General features: G+C 35.4%; 2 protein-coding genes across 4 annotated transcripts in view; both read right to left on the reverse strand.

The window, feature by feature from the left end:
- The window catches only part of PGGT1B (protein geranylgeranyltransferase type I subunit beta), a 56,881-nt gene extending 54,580 nt beyond the window's left edge, over positions 1-2,301 (reverse strand). For all 3 annotated transcript variants that reach the window (XR_016392741.1, XR_016392740.1, XM_022590912.2), the window contains exon 1: positions 2,062-2,301. Coding sequence is in view for 1 of the 3 variants with exons in the window: in XM_022590912.2 (XP_022446620.1) it covers positions 2,062-2,201 (140 nt within the window). In the remaining 2 variants the exon portion in view is untranslated. The remainder of the gene's footprint in view (positions 1-2,061) is intronic.
- Positions 2,302-5,047: 2,746 nt separating this feature from the next.
- The window catches only part of CCDC112 (coiled-coil domain containing 112), a 30,460-nt gene continuing 8,294 nt past the window's right edge, over positions 5,048-27,213 (reverse strand). The window contains exons 2-10 of the mRNA XM_022590897.2: positions 22,050-22,171; positions 18,332-18,453; positions 15,409-15,498; positions 12,837-12,912; positions 12,051-12,441; positions 8,499-8,912; positions 6,963-7,058; positions 5,943-6,061; positions 5,048-5,729 (exon numbers count right to left, since the gene is read on the reverse strand). Of these exons, the coding sequence (XP_022446605.1) occupies positions 5,699-5,729; positions 5,943-6,061; positions 6,963-7,058; positions 8,499-8,912; positions 12,051-12,441; positions 12,837-12,912; positions 15,409-15,498; positions 18,332-18,453; positions 22,050-22,171 (1,461 nt within the window). The 3' untranslated portion in view covers positions 5,048-5,698. The remainder of the gene's footprint in view (positions 5,730-5,942; positions 6,062-6,962; positions 7,059-8,498; positions 8,913-12,050; positions 12,442-12,836; positions 12,913-15,408; positions 15,499-18,331; positions 18,454-22,049; positions 22,172-27,213) is intronic.

The raw sequence follows: 27,213 nt of genomic DNA on the forward strand, positions 1-27,213 counted from the left end.
ATGTGAATCAGGAAAGAGAAAAATTGAAAAACTTAAAAAAAATCACCACAAAACCCAGTATGTGCATATTATCTTAAATGTGGTTATGAATTGAGCCATTTAAAAAAACCAAAATGATAAAACATACTTAAGTGACAAACATGAGGCATAAAAAGGATATAATTAATATCTCTTAAACTAGTGCAGTGTGATATTACATATCTATTATCTAATATACAATGCCTGGTGTAAATCCTAAATCATACTACGTTATTAAATCTATTGTTAAGTTAGTTGTTTAATCAGACAATTTATGCTGCGAGCAGGATTACAGTTTACTGCCAACATGCGTTAGTCTGTATGATTTTGTCCTTGCTGAATTTTATAGACCAAACACACTAGCATTTTGAAAATGCAACCACAGACCTGTGATAGCTACAAGCAAAGTTCAACTGTTTAACAGTCAAAATAGGATGGATGTTTTTCTTTATTCAAATGCTTTAAATTAACATAAAATTAATCCTCATAAAATATGTGATTTATCAATGTATTTCTAAACATCCCATATCATTACAATCAATGACTGAGTCTTGGAAATGTTAATTTAGATCGAGGTATGGGCTCTGCTAGTCAATCAATATACATAGGTGGAGAAAGGAATATAAATGATGCTTCACTCTTTCTTTAGCAAAAATCTGTTCATCCTTCAGGGCTCAGCTCGGAATAGTCATTCAACCAATATGTCCGTATTGCCTTCTCTTATGCCAGATATTAGTCAAGGTTCTAGTGCAATGCTGTCCAGTAGGACTTTTTGAGATGACGTAAATGTTGAGATAGAAACAAAAGCCACAGGCCAATGTGGTGACCGAGCACTTGAAAAGTGGTATCTACTGGAAACAGAGGAAGTGAATTTTTAATCTTATTTCATTTTAATTAATTCAAATTTAAATATCCAAATGTGGCTACCAAATTGGACAGGGCAGCCCTGGTATTACAGAGGTAAACAAGAAAGACAAAAATCCTGCCTTCATGAAGTCTACAATCCTGTGTGAAAGAAGGGTATCATCAATATATAATTTCAGGTGGTGACTGGAAGTAGTCTCCTTTGGAAAGGGTGATTAGGGAAGGTCTCTCTAAGGAAATCCGGGTTAGGAACCTGCCCTATTGAAACTGCCTGTACGTCTTGTTCAGCTGTCCTCCAGCACCTACCATAATAAATATTTTTTGACCATGTATGCGAAAGTAATCTATAAAACTTCCAAAACTGAAGTGTTCAAAATACACCACAGACTCAGTTACTAAAATACGGAAAAGATCAGAGCAAAACCAACTGGCTCTCTCTTCCAAGCCAGTCCCATGAAGCTTTGGAGTCTCACTTCAAAACACAACAGTGCAAAGCAAAGATCGCCGCCTCCTTTCGTTATTCTCATCCCCAGACGTTTACTCTTAATGACTAACTCACAGTTTCTTAGCCTCTGCCAGATCACAGTCCTCAGACCACCCCAACTCACAATGCTATTGGAAATAAACTTTAACAGGCTGCTTCCAGCAACACTGCACCTCTTTCGCCAATCCTATCATTAGATTCACGATTCCTGGAAAGTTCTTATCTACGCAAACCTTAGAGGCTCCCTACCGCTCCTATACACTGAACACCATACAGACATTCAATTAAGAATTAATGACTTTATGGACGAAAGGGAAGCACTGGAGAGGCTATTTAGGTAAAATACGATGACAAACCCTTTGTCTTTTTCTGTTTATACTCGGAAGCGAGGCCAAGGGACTCACAGGCTCGGAGCAGGGTAAAAAGGAAGCTCAAAGTTGAGACGAAAACATGGTTGAGAAATGAAAAGGGCGAAACCTGTAGATTCCAAAAGCCCTCGACTTACAGCTCGCCCCAGCCCTCTCGCCGTAGCTCGCGGGAGCGAGGGTGACTGCAGCCCGGCCCGGGAGGGGAAGCAGTGCCGGGTGGGCGGTGGCGCAGCCCTCAGCGGGCGCCCACTTAGCCATCAGGCTCCGCAGCGCCTTTCCGGGGGGCCGGGCCCTGTGTCAGCCTTGCTGACTGTGGCCACCAGTTACCTGCTAGTCTCGAGCGAAGAGTAGCGCTCCGGCAAGACCTGGAGGCAGCGCTGGAAGAACCGCACGTGCCGGTCCCGTAGGAAATCCAGCCGCTCTCCCTCTCCACTCCCAGCCGGCCGCTCTTCCTCCGTGGCCGCCATGCTGCTACGGAAACGACGTCCGCCGCGACCCGGAAGCAGTTGGCTCGCGGCGCGAAGAAAACCCAAGGGGAAACACCTGGGGGTCGGGTGGGGAGGGCAAGTGCGCCCTCCGCTTCCCACTTCGGTGATTGAAGCTACACGCTGTCAACGGAAGGCCTTACGCGGCGCTTTCTCCCTCCCATTTCTCCGTAGGTTAAGCACGACCCCGCCTTTTCTACTCTAAGCTCCAAAGGTTTGGAAACACCTCGCAAGCCTTGTAAAATTCAGCCCACAAATCCACAAATCCTTCCAGAACTTTTATCTTCGATATTTGGGAGGAAGTGCAAGGTCAGTAGCTTCAAGTTCGCTTTGAGAAAAGTAAGGCCTTAAAGAACATGAAGGTGGTACATATGAAAATAGAGATGGGCCAGTATAAATTTGCCAACAGACTCATTTTTGGAAGGCCACAGTTTTAAGCTGAATGGATGGAGAAACTCAATCTACAAATCAAATTATTTGGTTATGGGGATAACCAAATGCTTATTAAATAATTATCGACACACAGACACACACACACACACTCCCTGTTCACTCGCATGGGAGGATTTGTATCATTTGCTTTTACGGGACAAAGATTTTACTCCTTGAGTCAATGTGTCATCCAGCATCAATGTTGGATCAATTTGCAACGGAAAATATGCGCAACATGTTCTCTACGCATATGCTAAAAAAATGAAATAACATAGGCTTCTAGCTTTTTTTTTCTTCTTCAAAAAGAGGGATTTAAGTTGCTTCAACCATATATTCTTCCCTTTAAAAGTTTACGATTCAGTCTTGGGGGAAAAAAATCCATGCAAGGATCAGGCCTGAACTTGGTTTTTATAATCAACTAATAGAAGTTTGGGCATAATTTCAATTGTTAGCTTTCTTAGAAAATGTATTTCTTAAAAAACATACCATGTGGGCTGGAGTTATCCTAATTCACTAATCCAAAGCACCTTGCATAATGTTAGGTACTAGTAACTGATTATTCACAGGTACTCCTGCATGTCTTTAACAAATATTGCATTAACAACTGCCAGGTAGGGGCAGAGGGCTGTCCTTGGTGCTTCCCTACAAATACAGAGGCCAACAGTCCTTGCCCTTTAGGTATGCCCAGTTTAGAGGAGTTTTCACTCCATTATTACGATGAAGATCTTTCTCTCTCACTTACACATATACACCACAAAATGTCTGAAGATGTTCAAAGTGAAATTACATCACACACATATAACTTACTAGAATCAATTATGCACATTCTATATAAGCTCAGAAAGACAATCCTATTCAACATGGCCCTTAAAGGGGAGCCAATATTTCATCTGATTCTCAGCCCAAGAACCACTAATCTGATCCAAATCTGGAGGAAATACTTCTATGGTGGACTCATTGAGAGATAATATACCTCCTAGGTAAGTAATCACCCACCTTTTCATGGGTGATTCTGACCATACAAGATTTTTGACATACATGTGACAGAATCTAACCCCCTACATAAAATGTCACTCTACATTATTAAGAAGTATAAATAGCACAAGTCTTCAAAGTATAGGAATGATAGAGTATCTATAAAATTGAATACTATTTATCCATTAAATGATAATGTTTGAACTATACAGAAACAGAAAAATATGTGATGTAATGTTAAGCGATTACAGTGTAATATCTAAAATGTATTCTAAGACTACCTATTTAAAATATGTAGGTGTATTTCTGGAAGAAATTACCTTAGGGTAGTGGAATTATGGGTGCTTTATAACATTTTTCCTTTAGTGTTTTTTTCTAAATTTCTTATTAATATACTTTTTAATCTGGTAAAAGAAATGTTTATTTGACATCTCTTCTATGAGCCTGTAACTGTAGACATTATTAATTATGTTTATTCTACGTCCTTTATACAAAGGATCCATATGATAAATTCCTCATTTATTTTATCAATAGATTCAGTTAGAAGGACTAGTTTCTTCAAAATACTTCCATAATTACTTTTATTAAAAAAAACAAAACAAAAAGCTATAAGAACCATATCACCCAGTAAGCTTACCTTAGATGCAGGAAACTAAAAGCTGTATTTGTGTACAACAAAAAGCAACATGTCAGAAAGTAATGTATAAGAAACTTTTACTTTTCTGTATCTTGTCGCTGTTCAATTCTGTTTTTAAATTTACTTGTCCTGTTCTTTGTTTTATTTCTAAACTGCCTCAAATCATTTTAAAAAGTTAAGGAGAACAAGTACAATAAATGAAATGGGCATTCCTGATTAAGGATGTTTTATATTAATTCTCTCATTTTGCGCCAATAATTGTATAATCAGAATTCAGTTTCCATAATTTGGAGGCCATCTACTTTGAATATTAACTTTGAAATATGAAAAGGTTTTGACTACTACTCATAGTAAATTTCTGAGTCATTTGACCTAAATGTATCAAATTACAATTAAAGATACTCTAACATAAAAGTTATAAGAAATGAGTTTCTATATTTATTATGTATATGATACCTTTCCTATAAGATGGGAACTAATTAAAGTTAGGAACTAAGATTTTTTTAATATGAAAAGTTGAGTCAAATTAAGTTAAATTGTGTTTTCATTTACAAAAGTTTGGAAATTTTAAAATTAACTCTTTTGACCAAATATATTAGTCTAGCAATTTTAAAACATTTTAAATACCACTAAGAGAAATCATAGTATTCTAAAGCCAGCTCATTTCAGATAATGTTTCAAAACAGAAGATTTTCATATTTTGAGGCAAACAAAGCAGAAAAGAAAACTGCATCAGCCAAGAAGATGTGAAAGACACAAGATTTTATAAATGTGTGGAGTCCAGAAAGGCTGAAAGGAGATTTGGAATAGCTAAAGGAAACCAAAAAGATTAAATATAAATAATAGGGTATATATGAGATGAGAGGCATATTTTTAAAATAAATATTCTCTATATAAAACAAAGCATGCTTCAAACAAATACAAAATATTTGGTACACAAAAATGTAGTAACTGACAAATTACCAATTTGTTAAACTTATAAAAAGTACCAACTTATTTCATAACTCAAAAAAAAAAACTTTACATTTTTGTTACTCAGGCTAGTTTAGCTCCAAGTTATAAATCTTACAATTTTGGTTTAAAAATGTTACTCTAAGATTGTCTCAATTTATTTTGCTATGCAGTGACAAAAACAAAGTATCTTTCAAATGTTCTAAGTATTTAAATGAAATACTGTTTCTAACATAGACTTACTCAAGGAACTTTTACATCAATAATAGGCCAACTTGTACATTAATTACCCTCTTAGTATAAACAGGAAATACTAATGACAATGCCTCATGGAACTTAATACCTGCCAATTCACATGCAACACAATAATCAATCTGACTAGGCTAGTAATATTTCAAGAACACAGTTAGTCACTCTCTCCTATAACGGAATATGCTAACATTCTCATCAACTGAATGCCAATTTCATTATCCCATAGTCTTTTCTAAACTCCTTGTCTCCAGGTTGGAATAGCCCTAAGGAGAAGAAGAAAAGAGCAATTACAAATATATAGGTTATTTTTTAAAAGTTCTGATTAAATGTTAACTTTAAAAAAGTATATAGATTTGTTTTATCAACTTTTTATTATAAAACACAACATACATACATAAACTGCATAAAATATATACAATTTATATGCAGTTTATTAAATTATTACAGAGTGAACACCCATTCTAACTCCTTTTTACCTATGTGGGATATGTAGAAGTGGCCCAGAGCCTGTTGGTCCTATCTTTTTGGTGCGTTCTTCCCAACCTTTGGTAGGTTTGTAAACTCTAGAGGGATCTCTACTAATGTTGTTTTCAACCTGTAATCAGAAGTAAAATGAGTGCCAGTTAATTTATATGAACTATTAAGTTTGTACTTGTAAGATCCTTAGTAACAGACAGCAGTTTTAAGGAAAATACTTGATATTCGCTAGACAGAAATAAAACCGTTTCAGTAAACTTATAATTGTACTCATATAGCTAAAATAAAATTTGGATTATATCAATCTATTAATAAAGTGTTAATTTAGGGGTTTTTTCTAGTTCAATTATTTTTTTTTTTGCGGTACGCAGGCCTCTCACCGTTGTGGCCTCTCCCGTTGCAGAGCACAGGCTCCGGAGGCGCAGGCTCAGCGGCCAAGGCTCACGGGCCCAGCCGCTCCACGGCATGTGGGATCTTCCCGGACCGGGGCACAAACCTGTGTCCCCTGCATCGGCAGGCGGTGGGAAGCCCAAGTTCAATTATTTTATTCTACTTCCACTGTTGTATTTTTTTCTATTTCTATCATGAGGGAAATGTAATGCAGCAAAGTATGATAGTGATATAGCCAGACAATAAATTTAAGATAAATAAACACCAGTAAGTCCTTTGTTTTATCCATGAGAGTCACCAGTATCTTTATCACCAATGAAATTAAACAATGCTCATAGCTGCTATAGGTCTAAAATATAGGCTCATATAGGAAGAATGAAGAAAAGAATGAAGAGTAGGAAGAGAGAAGGAATTTAGGGTAAAAGGAAATGAGGTGCTTATAATGTGAAATGGTAGAATTCAAACAACAGCTGCTTAAGTTGTACCAAGTTATTTTTTGTAATATGTAAATAAATAAGTGTGAAATAAAGGAGATGGATAAAAAGAAAATGGATTTTATGTTTGTATCCTTACAAATCAATGAATTAGGATAATAACAATGAAAATAAATTAATCTCAGGACTGAGTACCTTTTCTTTTAATTTTGCCAGTTTTCTTTGTTTTTCTGCCTTTTCATCTTCCTTTGATTGTCTATCTAGAATTTTCAATTCAAGTTTATGTAAATCCTAAAAGACATATAACAAAAAAGATAACATTAAGAAATTAAAATTAGCTAGAATCTGTTTCAAAGTTTATCAAAGTAAACTTTAATAAAGTTTAAAGTAAAATTAAATTACCTTAAGTAGCAATACTCCTTTAATATCAACTTTTTCCAAAAAAGGTAAGAGCTTTATTTTCTGAATATAAATGTAATACATGCACATCCTTTCTGAATCACCTTCTTTTAGGTGTTTCTTGTTTTATTTTATGGCTCAGTCTAAAACTTCCTTTTAATGGGTGAGTTAGCCTATTTTCACTTATCAATACAGATATGTCTGGTTTTAGACCTCTCATATATTTTCTGTATAACAGGTTTCCTTTTTTTTCCTAAGCCTTTAATTATGTGACCTGCTTGCCTTTTTGGGGAGTGGATCTTTTGTTATTTAGGGAGATTTTTATATATGAACCAAAAGGAATCCCACTAGTAATGTGTTTTTTTTTCTATTATTTTTCTTTGTATTTCCCTTATTTTTTGCTTTATGAGTGTTGTTCCTATGTATTCTGATGCATATAACAATTCATAGCACTTACCTCTCATTTGTACTCTTTTTCATTTTAAAGTACCCTTCCTTGTCTTTTTTAATACATTTGGACTGAATTCCACCCTGTCTGATAATAAGATTGCAACTTCTTTCTTTGATTAGGATTTTTCTTATATACATTTGTTTAAAATCACCTATAATCCTCTCAGCAATAACCTTGATTCCTTTAAGTATATGTTGAGTATCTATAATATGCTAGACCCTAGGGTAAAGGATGAACAAAAAGGGCAAAACCTCTGCCTTCATGGAGCTTACATTATGGTAGGGAGATGGACAGTGAACTAGTAAGCAAATCACCTATAGGGAAAAGCCAGCCAGTTTGGCAGAGAAAACAAGACATTCATGGCCTGGCCTGTGGCTACCTTTCCAGCCTTGTCTCCTGCTGGTTCCCATCTCCCAGTTGATGCCCTAAAAATACTGAAGTGTTTACAGTTTCCCCCACAAACTACTCTGTTACACTCCTCCAAGCTGCCCATTCATGTTCACTCTACTAAGAAAGATCTCCCCTTTCCTTCCCCTTTCTTCTCTTCCAAGACTCAACTCAAGTATCACCTTCTGTCTCACACTCACAGTTATGGTAAGCTTTCCTTCTTGCACATCCACCTCCGAAAGTTCTCTGTCCACACCTCAATCACCACACTGTTTACCATATTATACTGAAGTCCTCTATTTGCACACCAGTCTTTCCCAGTAGACTATAATCTACTAGAAAGCAGGGAGCGTGGCCCACTTATTTTGGTGTACTAATGCTAGGTCCAGGCCAGATACATAAGAAGGATTCAATTAATTTTTGCTGAACTGAACCTGGAAGTAATACCTCCATGTGTATCACTGAAAAATTATTTAGGAAATGTATTTACTCACTCTTTCTTGAAACCTGGAAATTTCATCAGCAGCGGTTTTTCTTTTTTCTGCCTTTTCTGTCTTTTCCCTAATCTCCTTTTCAAGTCTCAAAAATTCTTCCTGTTCTTTCTTCTGCTGGGTATAAGTTTCTAGCAGCAATTTTAGTTTACATTGGCGTTGACGTTCTTTCTGCTGCTTTTTCTCCTTCTCTTCCTCTTCTTTTAACTGGGAAGCATATTTCATTGACATTTCTATACTTTTCTGTTTTTTCCAAGCTTCAACTGCCAATTTCTGCTTCTTTCTTTGTTCTTCTTTTTGCTTTTGATTATCTTCCTGTTTATTATGAAAAAGCATTGGTATGTTCTCTGCTTTTTCCTTTAACTTGAAAATTTCCTCCTTTTTTTGCTGCTTTTTGGTTTTCCAATTCTGAATAGACTAAATGGTTAAAACATAGCAAGAAAAAATATTTTTAATAGCCAAAAGCATTTTATTTTTTATTTTATTTTTTTATTTGGCCACACTGTGCAGCATGCGGGATCTTACTTCCCCAACCAGTGATCGAACCTGGGCCCCGGCAGTGAAAGAGCTGAGTCCTAACCACTGGACTGCCAGAAAATTCCCACCAAAAACATTTTAAAATACAACCGCAAATCCACCTTTCTTTCTAGAATAGTGATGCAGGATGCTAGTTGCTTAGTTTTTAAAAGTGTTTTTTTAAACCAATGCAGGTTTTTTCTATTTCTATTTGTAAAAAATTTAATGTATCTTTTAAAACACTGAATAATGGCTATTCCATCAGCCTTTCTCTTCCTCTTTTAATCCCCAGGTACACAAGGACAACACCTCATTAAGTATCTTCCTCCCCTTTACCTCCTTTTACCTCCTTCATTTGTGTTCAGGGGAAACATCCCTTTCCTCTGATCATTTCATTTCTGCTTCCAAATCCTCTTTCTAGGCTTAGAATCCTTTCTGAGTGACCTATCTCTGGTCAAAATATCAGAAGAGGAATTAAAAGTGGGGTAGTTGAGAGTATGTGCTCTGAAGCCAGGTATTTGGGACCAAATCCTGGTTTTGCCATTTACTAGGTGTAACCTTGGACGAGCCGCTAAATGTCTCTGTCCTCATTTTGCTCATCTGTAAGTGGTAGGCAGCACTTCTCAAACAGGGTTGTTGTGAAGTTTAAATGAGTAAATGCCTGGCACATAGTGCTTCATAAGTGTAAAAAAAAAAAAAAAAAGTAAAAAGTAAAATAGCTTCAGATCTTTATATATGGGTATGTAAAGATTATTTAAAATTCTAGCAGCCTTCTCTGCCATAAAGGAAACATCCACTGAATTACTTTCCCCTCAAGTTGGGAAATCATTTCCTCAACTTTCCTTATGGTATATCATTCATTTTCATTAAATAAATCCTTATGCTATGTGTACTATACGCAAGACAATGTGACGGGAACCATAGAAGATTAAAACAATACCAAATGCCATCTAGTATAGTGCTACTCAAAGTACTGGTCCACAACAATATCAGGAATTCATGCCAGGATGTAAATCAGTGTACTGCTTCCTCAATGAGAAAGTTTTCTATGAAAAAACAGCCACCTGAACTAAATAGTGTACTTACTGGGTAGCTGATTCTCATGCAATCATGATAGCTCACTGAAGACCAGAATAGTTTGCAAACTAACATCCAGTCCATGCACCAAGTTTGAGCAGCATTGCTTGAGGTGAGATATGTACATAAATACTAGAATACAGAATGTGCCATCGCACATCACACAAGACGTATAAACAAGTACTAGTGAAATTCTGAGCGGACTATTTATGTTTGAGTGAGCAGAAAGGAAGCAGCATCTGATCTGGGCAGATTTGGGCAGGTTGATAGTGGAAGGGGGAAGAAAGAAGGAGGTTCCAAAAAGTGAGAACAAGATAAGCAAGGGTTGGGCCAGAAAGTTCATGGAATGTATGAAAATAAGTATGTTCATTTAGGCAAAACACAGGATATATTAAAGGAAGTGGGAGATAAAAATGGTAAATTTCCTACTCAACATTTTAAACTCAACAGATTTGAAACTGCATTCCTGGTGCTGTACCCCCAAACTTCCCTCTTCTCTTCCACCATGTCCTACTTCAGTAAATGACACCTCCACTTTCACACCCCCTCTTACCTCACCCCTACATCCAATCAATCATCAGATATCAGGAAACAGAGTGGCTGGGAATAAGAAGAGAAAGCCGGAATCCAGGTGGTTTACCTTCATTACAAGAAGCATTGTGTCTGTTCCTTTTCCCTAGAGAGGTGGTTCTCAAACTTTAGCTTGTTAACATAATAACCTAGAGTACTTGTTTAAACACAGATTTTGGGGCCCTGCCCCCAGAGTTGAGATTAGGTCTGGGGTTGGGGCCTGCTAAATTCTAACAAGTTCCCAGGTGATGCTGACTTTGCTGGTCCACAGACCACTTTGCTGGCCTGCGGACCTCAAGTTTTCAGTATCGTGGAGAAAAAAATCCCAAATAATTCTTAATTGCTTGTTATTTTGAGTTTTTAAAAATGACTTATGTTTCAAAGTTTTTCTTAAAGTTTCAAGTCTCAGCCTTACGAACATTCAACTTATTTTGGACAGAAACAACTGCAACAACAAATGCCAGCTATTTCTTCTAAAACTTTAGACTACACGTGCAATCAAATATTTCTTTAATGCTCCTTAGGTATGTTGTTTGTTGAATTGTCATACCTTTCTTGTTAAACCAATCGAGTTAAAGTTTATCTAGCTGAAGTCTACAAAAAAGTGACTCAGACTTAGACTATCTAAACCCATGGTTCTTGACCAGGGGCAATTTTTACCCTCCAGGTGACATCTGGTAATGTCTGGAAATATTTTTGATAATCACAATTCAGGGGATGCTACCAGCATCTAATGGGTGGAGGTCAAGGATGCTGCTAACCATCCTACGATGCACAGGAGAGCCCCCAGAGCAAAGAATTATCCAGCCCAAATGGTCAACAATGCCAATGTTGAGAAATCCTGATCTAAACCAGAGCCAGAATAATATTTTTGTGAAAATGGAACTTTTTAGGTATTTGCTGCAATTAAGAGTTACCCCTTTACTCTGGAGTTGCCAAAATTTTGAGTCTTTTAAAATAAACAATGAGGCTGAAATGCCAAAACTAAAAGAAACTTTTGAGTCAAAGAGCTTTCTTTCTACTGCCTCTTTATTTTCTATTGAAAATAATGTGGCCTTTGCTGGTAAGATGACTTTTATCAAAAGCCTGGGTAAATCTGCATTTCCCACACTTCTAGTGGACACAGAGGGTGTTGCCCACTGTCAGACGTTTTCTGACCCACTGTATTATTTACTGGAGTAGATATGCTGGATGTTGAGGATGTCCAACTATAGTTCCACTAAAATGACTTCACTTCTCAATGCCTCAGTTTCACCCTCTATAAGATGGGGGGAAAAACTGTAACATACCTCACGGGGTTGTTGTAAAGTTAATAATACATGTTAAAGAGTTTAGCACAGTCCTAGAACACAAAAATATACAACAAATAATAGCTATTATCATTGTTATTACCTCTTTTTTCCTTTCTTCTAGGGCCAGAAATTTCTGATACCATTTCTCATGCTGTTGAACTTCGTCCTGTGTTCTTCCAGGAAGGTGTTCAAGAACTTCTCCCATAAATGCTGGCTTCCCTTTATGCTTGTTTCTCACCTTTACAAAGTTCTGGTGATCATAATCATCCCAGCCCCCTTGTCGCCCTCCTGCTTGCTGAAGGAATTTTTCAAACTCTACCACTTCTTCTGGAAGAGTACTTGGTGTTACTTTGTCTACAGGAACTTTGCTCGACATTGCTCTGAAAGCTTTCTCTGTTTCTGAATTATCCAAAGCCCATGTGTCAATTTTTCTTGATATGGCACACAACTCATTATTAGTTGTCTTCTCTTCTTTAATAAGCTCTTCATAGCTAAAATTTTAAAAATAAAGTTTGAAAAATAAGATACAAACCAATCCATATTAACCCTTCATTTTTCTTCAAATTTTATTATTCCCAACTCTTTTGATGTCATCTTCTCCACTTTACATTATTAACATTTATAAATCTAAGCCTTAAAAGAGTTTCCTCAGAGAAAAAACAATCTTTCAAATTCTTATTTGAGATTTTATAGTGTCCAAATATAAATGAAAATTCTCTTCAAACATGAAAAGCAGTCTAAAACCTAAAGCAAAAGAAAAGAGGTTTTATATTGCCTTTGTGTAAGACTAGTATTAAATACATAACAATAGTTTACATACAACAGTCTAGTGAAGTTATTGAAAAAAAGGTAAATAATTGTATATTAAAATGTATTTAAAACATACATCAACCTCTGCTCTTCCTTAAAAGTGTTAATTGCATTTTCAATTTCTTCCATCATTTCTCTGAGCTTTTCAACAACTGTAAAAAGAAAAATAGGAAAAATTATGTCATATTTTATTATGACTAAGAATTAAAAATTAGGAAGAAAATTAGAATGTTCCCTTAATTTAAAAACATTTCTTAGGGGGCTTCCCTGGAGGCGCAGTGGTTGGGGGTCCGCCTGCCGGTGTGGGGGACGCAGGTTCGTACCCCCGTCCGGGAAGATCCCACATGCCGCAGTGCAGCTTGGCCCGTGCGCCATGGCCGCTGGGCCTGCGCGTCCGGAGCCTGTGCTCTGCGGCGGGGGAGGCCGCAGCGGTGAGAGGTCCGCGTACCGCAAAAATTATATATATATATATAAAACACATTTCTTAGCCTAAAGGATAAGTAAAAAATGTGCTTTTAAAAAGTGAATTTTTATGATTGCAGTTTTTTGTTTTTGTTTTCTTCTTTTTTGCAGTACGCGGGCTTCTCACCGCTGTGGCCTCTCCCGTTGCGGAGCACAGGCTCCGGACGCGCAGGCTCAGCGGCCATGGCTCACGGGCCTAGCCGCTCCGTGGCATGTGGGATCTTCCAGGACAGGGGTACGAACCTGTGTCCCCCGCATCGGCAGGCGGACTCTCAACCACTGCGCCACCCGGGAAGCCCCGATTGCAGTTTTTTGATTACAGATTTTTTCCTATGCACATATCTTAAATATTTTTACCAAAAAAATATTTTATACCCCATATATTTTTTTGTGACATGCACTTTTTCTATAACAAAATGTTGTAGTTAACTTTCCATATCAATATACATATGGCTACTTCATTCTTTTTATGGCTACATGGTATTTCATTGTCTAATGCTACCCTAATTCATTTAATTAATTCTCCAACTGATGAACCTTTAAATAGATGCAATGCTGCAGTAACTATCTTTGCATACATATTTTTGCATGCTCAAATAAATATTTTTAATTTTTATTTTATATCAGAGTATAGTTGATTAACAATGTTGTGCTAGTTTCAGGTGTACAGCAAGGTGATTCAGTTATACATACACATGTATCTATTCTTTCTCAATTCTTTTCCCATTTAGGTTATTACAGAATATCGAGCAGCGTTCCCTGTGCTACACAGTAGGTCCTTGTTGGCTCTCTATTTTAAACATAGCAGTGTGTACATGTCAATCCCAAACTCTAAGTCTATCCCTGCCACCTCAAATAAATACTTTTAGAGGATAACTGATAACCTTAAATGCTAAATCAAAAAAGTATGCCCACTTTACAGTATGCTAAATACTGTCACACTGTCCTTCAAAGAGGCTCTATCTCTTTACAGTTCTTGAGAGTGCTCCTTCCCATGTAATTCTAGCCAGTTCCAAAATAACCAAAAATTTATTGTCATTGATTTAATTGACATTTTTATAATAATTAATAAGCCTGAGCACCTTTTCACATGTGTTTTGTGTTTCTTTTGCTATAATATGCAACTTACAATCTTTGCCCATTTTTCTGTTGCTCTAATTTGTAGGTACTCTTTACACATTATGGATATTAGCTTTTTAAGTTACATATATACTGCTAATGTTTTCCTAATTTGTATTTCAACTTTGCTTATGGTTTTGAGGTATTTTTTAATAGTCAATTATGTCCACTTTTTTCTTTATGGTTTCTGATCTTTGTCATTCTTATAAATTATAATACAATTATAAAAATATTAACCCATGTTCCTTTCTAATATTTTAATGGTTTCATGTATTAATTTTTTTTATGTATTAATTTTATAAATAATAATTATATTTACTATTTTTTATTGCTTACTATGTTATAAGCAGTGCATAAATGCTTTATGTGCATTGTCTCACTTCATTCCTGCAACAACTCTATGAGTTAGGTTGTATGATTATCTCCATTTTAGAGCGAAGTAAATGAAAGCTCAAAGAGATCAGGTAACTTGCCTAAAATCACTTAACTGATAGTTCAGGGATTTGACCCAACATGTGTCTGATTCTTAAGTCCATACATCTTGAGCACTTTACTGCATTGCTTTGATCTCTCAGAAATGAATGTTGGCTTAAGCAAGGAGGTAAGGATACAATTTTGTTTTTCACAAATGACTAGAATTTGCCCCAATACTACTTAGCCATTCCCTTAGGTATTTGAAATGCCTCTGAAAGGCAATAATTTCAAAAAGCAAATGATGGGAAAACACTAGGCTAAGAATCAAGAAATCAGTCTTTTTTTCCCCTTCATCAGCTGAATCTGAATCTTTGCATACCACAGATTCTTCATCCTGTATGTGACACTATTATCTGTTCTGTCTACTTCATCATTTGTAAGGGTTTGATAGCATTTTAAAGATAAAAAAATACATAAACACCAGATATTACAGTTTTCTGATGTATCCTTATTAATCCCTAACCAAAAAGTAGGGCTTAGCTCCTCTATTAATGCCAAATAGAAAAATTCTTACTAGAAAAGTATAAACTCTTCTAATGAACAAAAGAAAAAACTAATACGTGAGAAAAAATATAAAATCTAAATTTACTTACAATCAGGTGTAGGCTTCACATCTTTTAACTGATGCTGAAGTTTCTTTACATTGTTGTGTATTTTGGCCAATTGTTGCTGGATTTTTACTCCTGTAAGGGAGAAGTATGTACTTTAAAATAACTCTATGACAAATGTGGTTCAGGATTCTTCACACAAGACTGATCACCACTATTTAATAAATGATAGTGAAGAGCAATTAAATAATGAACAAAAGATGGTTATTTATAAGTGTCAAAACAGCCTGAACAAACTCTTGCTCTAACTAAACCATCTCTCAATTTCCTCTAATGTTTTAAAGCACAATAGGCTAAATCTTACTATAACCTGTGCCAAGGAAATGTCCTTGGAAATATTTTTTTAAACTCTAGAGACTGAGTTATTGGACACTCAAATACATGGATCAGTAGCATAGGTTTAGTCATGTTTTGTTCTTTAACAGTTTTTTTCTTTCTCTTTTAATTTGTTATAATTTATGGACATAGATTTTGACCTCAACTACTGTTGGAATATTAAAACTGTCTAACCAATATTAATTCTATGAATACTGACAAACTTCCTAGTGAGAATTAACTTCATCTAACCACATACTCTAAGATGGGGCTGGTGATACCCACTGGTGTCACAGTCATGGCCTTGAGGAGATGTCTCAGGTGCCATTTACTGGTATGTATGCTACAGGTTGCCAAGCTCAGCCAAAGGACCAGTCTGAAGTAAAGTGTTACGCCCACAATAAAAGTCTGAAGAACAGAAGAGGGTCTCAAAGCTATTTTCAGATGTTCCATATCAGCAGCAGGAAGACTGGATTCTTCTTTCATATTTTCTTTCTGAAGTTGTAATCTTACTTTAATTTTTAGTTAAATTATTAGGCTAAAGTCAAATATTCACATTCATATACCTATTCATATATAGTAATATTTTATCATCTTTGGGTATTTTACTTATGCACCCCCCTTATTTTTTTGCAACTTTTCCACAAATGAACATGAGGCACCAAAAGGCTCTGTTCAAAAGTCCTTAAAAGCAATTATTTTTTAAAAAGTTTACCTTTAGGCCTGAAGCCAGTGCTAATATTAAAAACAAACCTCAAATATGTGTATGTGACTTTGGCTTGTTCTATTTTTTATTAAAATTCAAGTGTTCCATAAATGTAGAAGCTTTATCCAATGTATCTTACAGAGTCTTACTGTTGAAACTTTAGGTCAAGAAACTTCCCTAGTAAAGTAATCAGGAAAGTGTTTTTTGTTGTTTTATTTTTGCCATAGTTTGATCAGCTACAGTGATACTGCTATAGGGCAAATGATCTTTTTATTTTTTTAATTAATTTATTTATTTACTATTTTTTTTGGCTGCGTTGGGTCCTCTTTGCTGTGCGTGGGTTTCGGTAGTTGTGGCTTGCAGGCTCTAGAGCACAGGCTCAGTAGTTGTGGCACACGGGCTCAGTTGCTCCGCGGCACGTGGGATCTTCCCGGACCAGGGCTCGAACCCACGTCCCCTGAATTGGCAGGCGGATTCTTAACCACTGCGCCACCAAGTAAGTCCGGGCAAATGATCTTTTATTAAGTCATTTGGAACTGACATTCTGCACTGTAGGCAAACCATTCAAATACAATATTACATAAATTCAGGCTAAAATTGTGGCATGATATTTGATGTAAGGAATATGTATTTAGTACTCCTGAGCTGTAATATGTGAAGGGGAAATTTCTGTATCTTTATACTAACACAGTGCATTCCTTCTTCTCCTAGATAAAATAAACACAAAGTGTGAATAAAGAGAGGCAAAATTGTAGAAGAGAAATAAAATGATAAAAATAAAGTTGCCTTAAAGGGGGGAAAATCAAATAATTTAAAATGCACAGAATGGAGACACTCTACTTAATGGCATGACTGAGAGACAGAAAGATCAGCCTTGCTGTTGTCTGTAAAAGAACTGAGGGACATTAAGAAATCTTAAACAAGGGATGCTTAGATTCCTTTATGAATCAAAGAGGAGAACTGGAAATTTGGCATTTATGTTAGGTCTTATCATTCCAACACAAGAGGGAGAATGATTCTTGCCACTATCTCACAAAAGATGACTTTTTAAAATAGCGCAATCTTACATTCTGAAAGGAAAAACTTATTAAAATATCCTTTTAATTGACTATAAGGGAGTCCCATGAGCAGTATAATCTCTATATAATAAGTCTTAATATTTTATAAAGCTTAGTGGGTTGATAACCATTATTTTTCCTTTAATCAAAGCTAAGATGTTTTTATTATTATAACATAAGGACTTTGCAGCATATAAAATCTACTCTACAAGGAAACAAAGTATTCTTGTAGAATTCTTTTTTAAGGCCAACATTTAGTACACTGTTAACAATGATTAATATTCATAACAAACAACAGAACATATTCACTGTACAACCTCTAAGGCACTTTCTTATATATTATTTCATCAGATGCACAGACAGCTCTACTATGGTAGAAATGGTAGGTTTTATATCACAGACAAGTAAACTCCAGTTTAAGCAATTATGTGACTTGACCACTTCATACCACTAAGTACAGGCTCTGAATCTGTTGATGCTTACTTAGTCCGGGGCTCAGTCAGTAAGATCGTGGTGATGAGCTAAGATCAGACAGCCCAGGAATCAATTTCCCTTTACTTTAAAAAAATTTAATAGCATTAATTGATTTGACAACCAGAAAACAAAACCCTCTTTTTCCTATTAAAATTAAAGAAATATACACAGAAAACAATCCAGTCAGAATAACTAGTGACCCCAAAAAATAAATACATACCCCTAAAAGATAAACTCATTACCAGCTAGAAAGTACCTTGATAGAGAAAATAACACAGTCAATGAACAAAGACAAAGCACAGGGCAAAACTATAACTTTATATCTCAGGTTTTGCTCATCATGAACTCAACTTACTGTCTGTTTTCCGGCTGTTAATCAATTTATTTTCCAATTCTTCCAGCATACTATGTTCAATTCTGAAGTCACTTTTTTGGTAGTAGAAATGATTGTGTTTATCTTTTTCTATGTTAATAACTCTTTAGGGAAAGAAACAAATAGTGTAAATATGATTTAAGTATATTTTTAATTGTTTAAAATATGAAGATACTTACAATCTGTACTTTATATTTGGATTAATTCATCTAAGGATTCAAAATATAATTACTTGGATCAATAAGGCTAAGGAGTCAAAATAGTAGTTAGAAAACTGTTAAGTTCAACTAAAATCAAGAGTAATTTGAATTGTTACTTAAGTTACAAAATGTTAATTTAAGAAAGTTTAATCATAGACTTGCTTTGAAAACACATAAACTTTTGGCTATTGATTCCAACTCAGTCTCACTGTGGGCTGAAAATTGTCACCACTGCTGATGGCTGCTTTCAACAGGAGATACTGTTAACTTTGTAGCATGAGCCAAGACATTTAACCTCTCCAGGCATGAACATCCTCATCAATAAAAAGTGAATAATAACAACTCACCACTACCCAACAGGGCTGTGATTAATATTGTATGAGATAATATATGTGAGGGATCTTTATACAGTAAAATGCACTATGGAAATGCAAGTTATTAATATTAGTAAAACTAAAACTTCAAAAGGCAAACAATCTAGGAATTTTCATATATTTAAGGGATACTGTCTACATTTACTTCAAAGCTTCCTTCGTCTCATCCTTGCTCCTTGGCTTTAGTCCATCTACCTATTGGTAGGTAGGACTTTTAATGTTAGCTTGAACCCCGGGGTAAAAGAAGACAATTACCATCAAGAAACTTTTTTTAGTTGGACACAGAAATTTACTTTCTCAACGCCTGTTTTCTTTCTCCCACAAGGTGGAAATTAACATGACTTCTCCACTAATCCTGAATTTAATGAGTGGTGGAGTATCTCTGGCCACTGACTTAATTTCAAATAACCCGAGGGGCAACTATCTAAGGTAGAGTTTCCCAATCTTTTTCACTTGCCACACACAGAGAAAAATTTAATATCCATAAGGCATACTGGGGTAAACACATGAGAATGGCACAGGCCCTACCTGGCTGCCCCAAAGGCTTAAGAGGTCATAACTTGCACGTATGTTGGGAAAGGAAGGAAGGGGTAGAACAGAGACGTCAAATAGATGTCAGTCTGCAGGTCAACTCTAACAGATTGAGGGTAGCTACTGGAGTCCTGCACTGAGGACTCCAGCCCATCTAGTCTCTGGTTGGGGTGGGGGAAGTTACTATGATCAAATAGAAATGTTTGTCATGGACACAGGATATGCGACGACAGTAAGTATGTTTTGATATTCCTGGATTAGAAATATTAACCTATGAAGACATTCAAAATGTAATAATGGAGACAAATTGCCAAACATATGAAAAGGTGTTCAACCTCACTCATAATACGAGAAATGAATATTAAAACTATACCATGGTAACACTGTATACCTATCAGACTAGGGAAAAAAATCAAAACTTTAAATAATATATTCTGATGATAAAACTGTGATGAAATGGGTCCTCTCATATATTGTTGGTGAAATCATAAATTGCCTATGGAGGACAATTTAGCAATATTCATCACATTTGCAAATTCATATACCTTTAACCCAGCATTTCTACTTCTAGGAATTGTTCCTAAAGATACACTCACACATGTGCAAAATAATGTGAACCTATGTGGAAACTGCAATTAATTCAGCATTATTTGTTATGAGATTTACTATAACCTAAATGTCTATCACTAAGGGGCAGGTTAAATAAATGATGGTACACTCCTACAGTGGAATACAATGCAGTAGTACCGTGTTCTATGTACTGATAAGAAAAGATCTCCAAGATACACTCTTTTTTAACAAAGGTTTTATACGAAAATGTTCGATATAGCCAAAAGTAGAGAATGGTAAACTGACTCCCCTCAGATAGCTTCATACAATATATACCTCATATCACTCTGACTCACTCAACAATTTTACCTTTTTCCTTCTTGGTTCAGCTACCTTTTCTTATCTTTTCTCTTCCTTTTTTGCTTAAGTATTCTCAAGTAAATCTACTACATTATATAGTTTCACCCCAACATACCTCAGTGTGCATTTCTAGAGATTATGGATACTTGACATATATAATTATAATGCCATTATCATGCCTGACAAAATCAATAATTCCTTGGTATCTAGGATATATTCTTAAGTTAAAAAAACAAAACAAGATGCAGAACAGTGTATACAGTATGCTACCATTTATATAAAAAAGGAACCATCTGAATATGTCTTTTTATTTCCTTATAAGTACCTAAAATATCTCTGGAAGGATACACAAGAAACTAAAACTACTAGCTGAGGGGAAGGGAAGTGTTTGAATCAAAGACCTTCCACTGTAGACCCTTTGATATGAACTGATTTTTGAATTATGTGAATGTATAACCTATTCTGAAAATAAAACAATTATATTACAAATGGTGTTCTTTCCTTTGCATCCAATGAGAATTGTTGGATTCAATTTCAATGGATTTTTCTAATACTCTTTCAATGAGTTTTTCTAAAACCTTACAACAGATGAAGGAAGATTAATCAGAGTTACAAAACCTACACATACTGATAGACAAGGTATCTATCTATACTGGCATAATCTACTGGTGTGCTATATATATGGACATTAACCGCCTGGTGGATTACCCTATCTAGAGAGAAACATGACCAGAATTCTTAACCTAGAGTCCAATTCTATCTAAGGTAATACATTTTGGAAATTTTAAAAAATTTGTATTTTATCAAATTCTGAGTATTAAAAATATAAGAATTATACAAATACAGTGAGAATTCAATCTCACAAGACTACAGTACGGTCTAACTTTTCAAAATTCGAACAGTACACTTTTTATTGGTAGAATTTCTAAACAGACCCAACTGCCACTAATTCTGGTCCAGAGACTATTTCTTACAAATGACTCCTTTTCTCTTGGTTCCTTAGCAAACTGATATTGTATAAATTCAGAGCAGTGTTTGTACAAAGCCTCCAACTATAGGATAGGGTTGGGTGTTCTGAATACTAATTCTTTTATCTTTACTCATGATATTCATCATATCATATGGTGCTACTGATAATGTTAAACATTGAGTAAGTATCACTGGTTATTTTAAAAATACATATACACTAAAACTTAAATGCCAACTTCTCAATTATTCTAGTCATAATGTGCAGGATGGATCTGAAAGGGCAGAGACCAAGGAATGGAAACCAACGAAAAGGCCAATAAAAAAACCTCAAGGGCACAGCACAGACGTTTCAGTAAAATTATTCACTCACTCAAAAAGATTTACTAAGTGCTCACCTTGGTAAGTAAAAATGTATTTAATCTGTTACTTGATATATGTGATCTAAAGAAATAACTTTTGTTTTTGTTAATATACACTGTCTCAAAATGGTAAAAATAAATAAAATTTAAATAACTATACTTAAAATTAACTTTATACTAAATAGTTTATCATTTGTCTATTTCACACTTCTCACCTTTCTCTTGTTTTACATCTGAAAGACTAGTGACTAGAATTTCATAACTTAGTGTGGGATTGGATAGGGTGGAGTAGAATTTTTATACTGTTCACCATAAAATGGCTAGTAATGTTATTTGAAGATAATGTTTTTATACTTACTGATTTTTAAATTTTTCTGCTGTACGTATGAATTCTGCTTTCTTAGTCCGACTAACGTTCTGCTTCCAGTTTTGAAGCTGAAAAGGACGAATTCCACCTGAAGTACCAAAACAGCCATCACTCTGAATAGAAAACAAAAATAAATTTATCCTCAATAATAAAAATGGTAGGAGATGAAGGTGGAATTTTTTTCAGAGAAAAAACATCAATGATGGAGTTTCTCAGGGGATAATTTGGGGGCCAATCTTATTTAATTTTTAAAAATACATTTTGTGGAAGAAGGAATATCTATCTTAAAATGCTAAATTAGTAAGTAAGATATGTAAAGTCTTCAGGGATTTTCAGAAAAATATCTAATTCTTTCATTCAATCAGTCATTTACCAATATGTATTGAACACTTATGATGTGACAGGTGCTGCACTAGAAACTAGGGAAACAATGATAGCCCATGATAATATGGCCCTTGACTTAAAGTCTAGTGAGGGGAACAGACTTAAAAAGAAAAGAGTAAAAAAGCAATAAATTAAAAACAAAAACACGGTAAGTACTATTAAGGAAATAATGTTGAGATGAAGATAATGGGGCAAAGCATTATTTTTTTTTCTTTTTTTTTTTCAGTTAGAATGGCCACAGAAGGTCTATTTGAGGGGATGATTTTTAAGGAAGAATGGAGCCAGCCATGCCAAAAACTATAGGGAAAGGTGTGCCAGGCAGAGGGACTAGCACGTGCAAAAGCCCTAGAGCAGGAAAAACCTTGGCTAGTTAAAGCAGAGAAAAGGCAACTGTGACACGAGATTAGTAAAGTGCAGAGTAAAGTAGGAGATAAGGATACAGAGGTAGGCAAGTGGCACATCACCCCAGCATTTTAAGTCACTAGGGGAGTCTGGATTTTACTGAAGGGTTTAGAGTAGGAGAATGCCACAATACACTTAATTTTTTTTTTTTTGCAGTACGCAGGCCTCTCACTGTTGTGGCCTCTCCCATTGCGGAGCACAGGCTCCAGACGCGCAGGCTCACGGGCCTAGCCACTCCGCGGCATGTGGGATCCTCTGGACCGGGGCACGAACCCGTGTCCCCTGCATCGGCAGGCGGACTCTCAACCACTGCGCCACCAGGGAAGCCAATATACACTTAATTTTTGAAGGAAATCCTTCTGGCTATTTTTTTGGAGAATAAATTGATGGAAGGTGGAGGAGGAGGTGAGGCAAGACTGGAAGCAGGAGAATCAATGAGGCAGGTGACACAGCAACACAGACAAGGAAAGATGGTGTTCAGGGCTACCAGGGTGATGGTGAAGATTAAAAGTAAGAAGACTAAATATATCTGGGAGGTATAACCAAGAGGAATTGCTGACAGCCTGGATGTGGGAGAAAAAGAAAAAAGGAAACAAGCCTTTAAATTTTGAGAAGCAAGCAAGAATAAAGTAATGAATTTAGGAAATACTTCTAAAATTGGGATATAATCCACTTAGCATATAAAATGTATACATAAAGTTTACAATTCAGTGGTTTTTAGTATATTCACAAAGTCGTGCAACTATCAACAGTATCTAGTACCAGAATATTTCCATCATACCAAAAAGAAACCCTGTACTCATTAAGCAGTCACTCCCCATACCCGTAGGCAGCCATTAATCTATTTTCCAGCTCTTGATTTGCCTATTCTGGACAATTAATATAAACAGGATCATACAACATGCAACCTTTTCTGTCTGGTTTCTTTCACTTAGTAAATTTTTTTTAATTTATTTAATGCATTTATTTTTTTTTGGCTGCGTTGGGTTGTTGTTGCTGCTCGGTCTTTCTCTAGTTGTGGCGAGCAGGGGCTACTCTTTGTTGCGGTGCATGGGTTTCTCATCGCGGTGGCTTCTCTTGTTGCCGAGCACAGGCTCTAGGCGCGTGGGCTTCAGTAGTTGTGGCTCGCAGGCTCTAGAGCGCAGGCTCAGTAGTTGCAACGCACGGGCTTAGCTGCTCCATGGCATGTGGGATCTTCCTGGACCAGGGATTGAACCCGTGTCCCCTGCGTTGGCAGGCAGACTCTCAACCACTGAGCCACCAGGGAAGTCCCTAGTATAATGTTTTTTAAGATTTATCCACGTTGTACCATGAATCTGTACTTCATTACTTTTTATGGCTAAGTCATATTCCATACAGATCTAGCATATTTTGTTTATCTACTCATCAGTTAATGGACAATGGGATTACTTTCACTATTTGGTCAATATGAATAATGCTACTAAGAACACTTGTGTACAAGTTTAAGTATGAACATATGTTTTCAATTTTCTTGGGTATATACCTAGCAGTGGAATTTCTGGATCATAGGTAACTCATTTTTACTTTCCCATTTAAAAATTTCGTGTTGTTGTTTCTTTTTTTAAGCTGTAAGTCTTCTTATAATTCCCTTATCAGATAAATGATCTGCAAATATTTTCACCAATTCAGAGTTGCCTTTTCACTTCCCTGATAATGTCTTTTGAAACACAAAGGTTTTGAAAAAGTGCCAAACTGTTTTCCACACTGGCTGCACCATTTTACATTTCCACCAGCACTATATGGGGGTTCCAGTTTCTTCACATCCTCACTGACACTTGTTATTGTCTATCTTTTTTTATTACAGTCATCCTAATAGATGTGAAATGGTATCTCACAGTGGTTTTTCGTTAGTCCATAATGACTAATGATACTGAGCATCTTTCCATGTACTTATTGGCTATTTCTTTGGAGGAATATCTACTTATCTCCTTCCCTATATTTAAAATTGGGTTGTGTTTTTATTTTTGAGTTGTAAGAGTTATTTATATATTTTAGATATGTCCTTATCAAAATATGATTTGTAAATATTTTCTCCCATTCTTTGAGCTGTCTTTTCACCTTCTTGATAATGTCATTTGAAGCACAGAGTTTTAAATTTTGCTGAAGTCCAATTTATTTTATCTTCAGCTGCTTGTGCATTAGATGTCATATAGAAGACACCATTACCTAATTAAAGGTCATGAGGACTTACATCTAAGTTTTCTTCTAAGAGTTTTACAGTTTTATCTCTCACATTTAGGTTTCTAATCCATTTAGAGTTAATTTTTATATGTGGTGTGTGAGAGAAGTCCAACTTCACTCTTTTGTATGTGAATACACCATCTGTTGAAAAGACTATTCTTTCCTTATTGAACTATATTAGCACCCTTGTTGAAAATCAATTGCCCACAAATGTAAGGGTTTACTCTTAACTCTCACTGGTATGTCTATCCTTGTGCCAGTACCATACTGTTTGATTACTGTAGCTTCACAGTAAATTCTGAAATTAAGAAGTGGGAGTTCTCCAACTTTGTTCTTTTTCAAAATTGTTTTGACTATTTTGGGTCCCTTGAATTTCCCATATGAATTTTAGGATCAGATTGACAGTTTCTGCAAAAAAAAAACAAAAAAAGACAGCTGAGATACCGATAGGGATTGCATTGAATCTGTAAATCAATTCAGGGAGTACTGCCATCTCACGAATATTAAGTCTTCATATTCATGAACACAAAATGTTCGTTTAGGTAGGTTTTCTTTAATTTCTCTCAATGATATTTCTGAGTTTTCGAAACATATGTTTCAAAAACTTAAACGTGTTGCACTTCTTTTGCTAAATTCATTCCTATGTATTTTATTCTTCGTTATACTATGGAATATTAAATTTTTTAATTGAAGTATAGTTGATTTACAGTATTGTGTTAGTTTAGATGTACAGCAAAATGATTCTTACATTTTTTTCAGATTCTTTTCAATTATAGGTTATTACAAGATATTGAATATAGTTCCCTGTGCTATATAGTAAATCTCTGTTCTTTATCTGTTTTATATATAGTGGTATGTATCCATTAATCCCATACTCCTAATTTATCCCTGCTCCCCCTCTTTCCCCTTTGGTAACCATACTTTTTTTGTTGTTTTTGTTTTTTCTGTGAGTCTGTTTCTGTCTTGTAAAACCTGATCGGTATTATTTTTTAGATTCTGCATATAAGCGATATCATATACTATTTGTCTTTCTCTGTCTGACTTACTTCACTCAGTATGATAATCTCTAGGTCCATCTGTGTTGCTGCAAATGGCAATATTTCATTCTTTTTTATTGCTGAGTAATACTCCAAAATGGCACTATTTTCTTAATTTCATTTTTGAATGGTCCATTACTACTGTATAGAAGTACGACTGATTTTTGTACATTGCTCGTTTCCTGCAAGTGCCTGCAAACAGCTGAACTTGTTTATTAGCTCTAATAGTTTTTTTGGAGGATTAGTTAGGACTTTTTATATACAAGATCATGTCATCTGCAAATAAGGATAGTTTTATTTCTTCTTTTCCAATCTGAATGCTTTTTGTTTTTCTTGCCTAGTTGCCTGGCTAGAATCTCCAGTGAGTAAAGTGGTGAGAGTGGATATTCTTATCTTATTCCTGATCTTATGGGAAGTCTTCAATCTTTTGTCATTAAGTATTATGTTAGAGGTTGGTGTTTCATAGATGCCTTTAACAGGCAGAGGAGTTTCCTTCTATTGCTAACTTGTCGAATATTTTTATCATGAAAGAGTGCTGGATATTTTCAGTTGCTGTTTCTGCATCTATTGAGATGATTATATGGTTTTTGTCCTTTATTCTATTAATATGTTCTATTATGTTGATTGATTTTCATATACCTGGAATAAATCCCAACTAATCATGGTGTAAAATCCTCCCCTATGTTGTTAGGTTTGGCTTGATAGTGTTTTGTTGAGAATCTTTGCATTTGTATGCATAAGAGATACTGATCTGTTATTTTCTTTCTTGTGATGTCTAATTTTGGTATCAAGGTAACAATGGCCTTATAGAATGAGTTGAGAAGTGTTCCCTTCTCTATTTTATGAAAGAAATTTGTTATCAACCAAAAAAACCCTGACATTTATATTTACCTCTACATTTGTCTTTATTATTATATATTACAAATATATTTATATGTACCTTTATTATAATAATATATTATCATACATTACCTTTATTATTATATACCTTTACATTATACTGACTTTTATATTTACCTCTATATTTACCTTTACCAGTACTCTTTATCAATATTATTCTTCACTTGGATTTGAATTATTACCTAGTATCTTTTTACTTTTGCTCGAAGGACTTCCTTTAGTATTCCTTG

This window comes from Delphinapterus leucas, chromosome 3 (assembly GCF_059928025.1).
Source record: "Delphinapterus leucas isolate spDelLeu-1000000601 "Yukka" chromosome 3, BTC_Dleu_Yukka2, whole genome shotgun sequence".
NCBI lineage: Eukaryota > Metazoa > Chordata > Mammalia > Artiodactyla > Monodontidae > Delphinapterus > Delphinapterus leucas.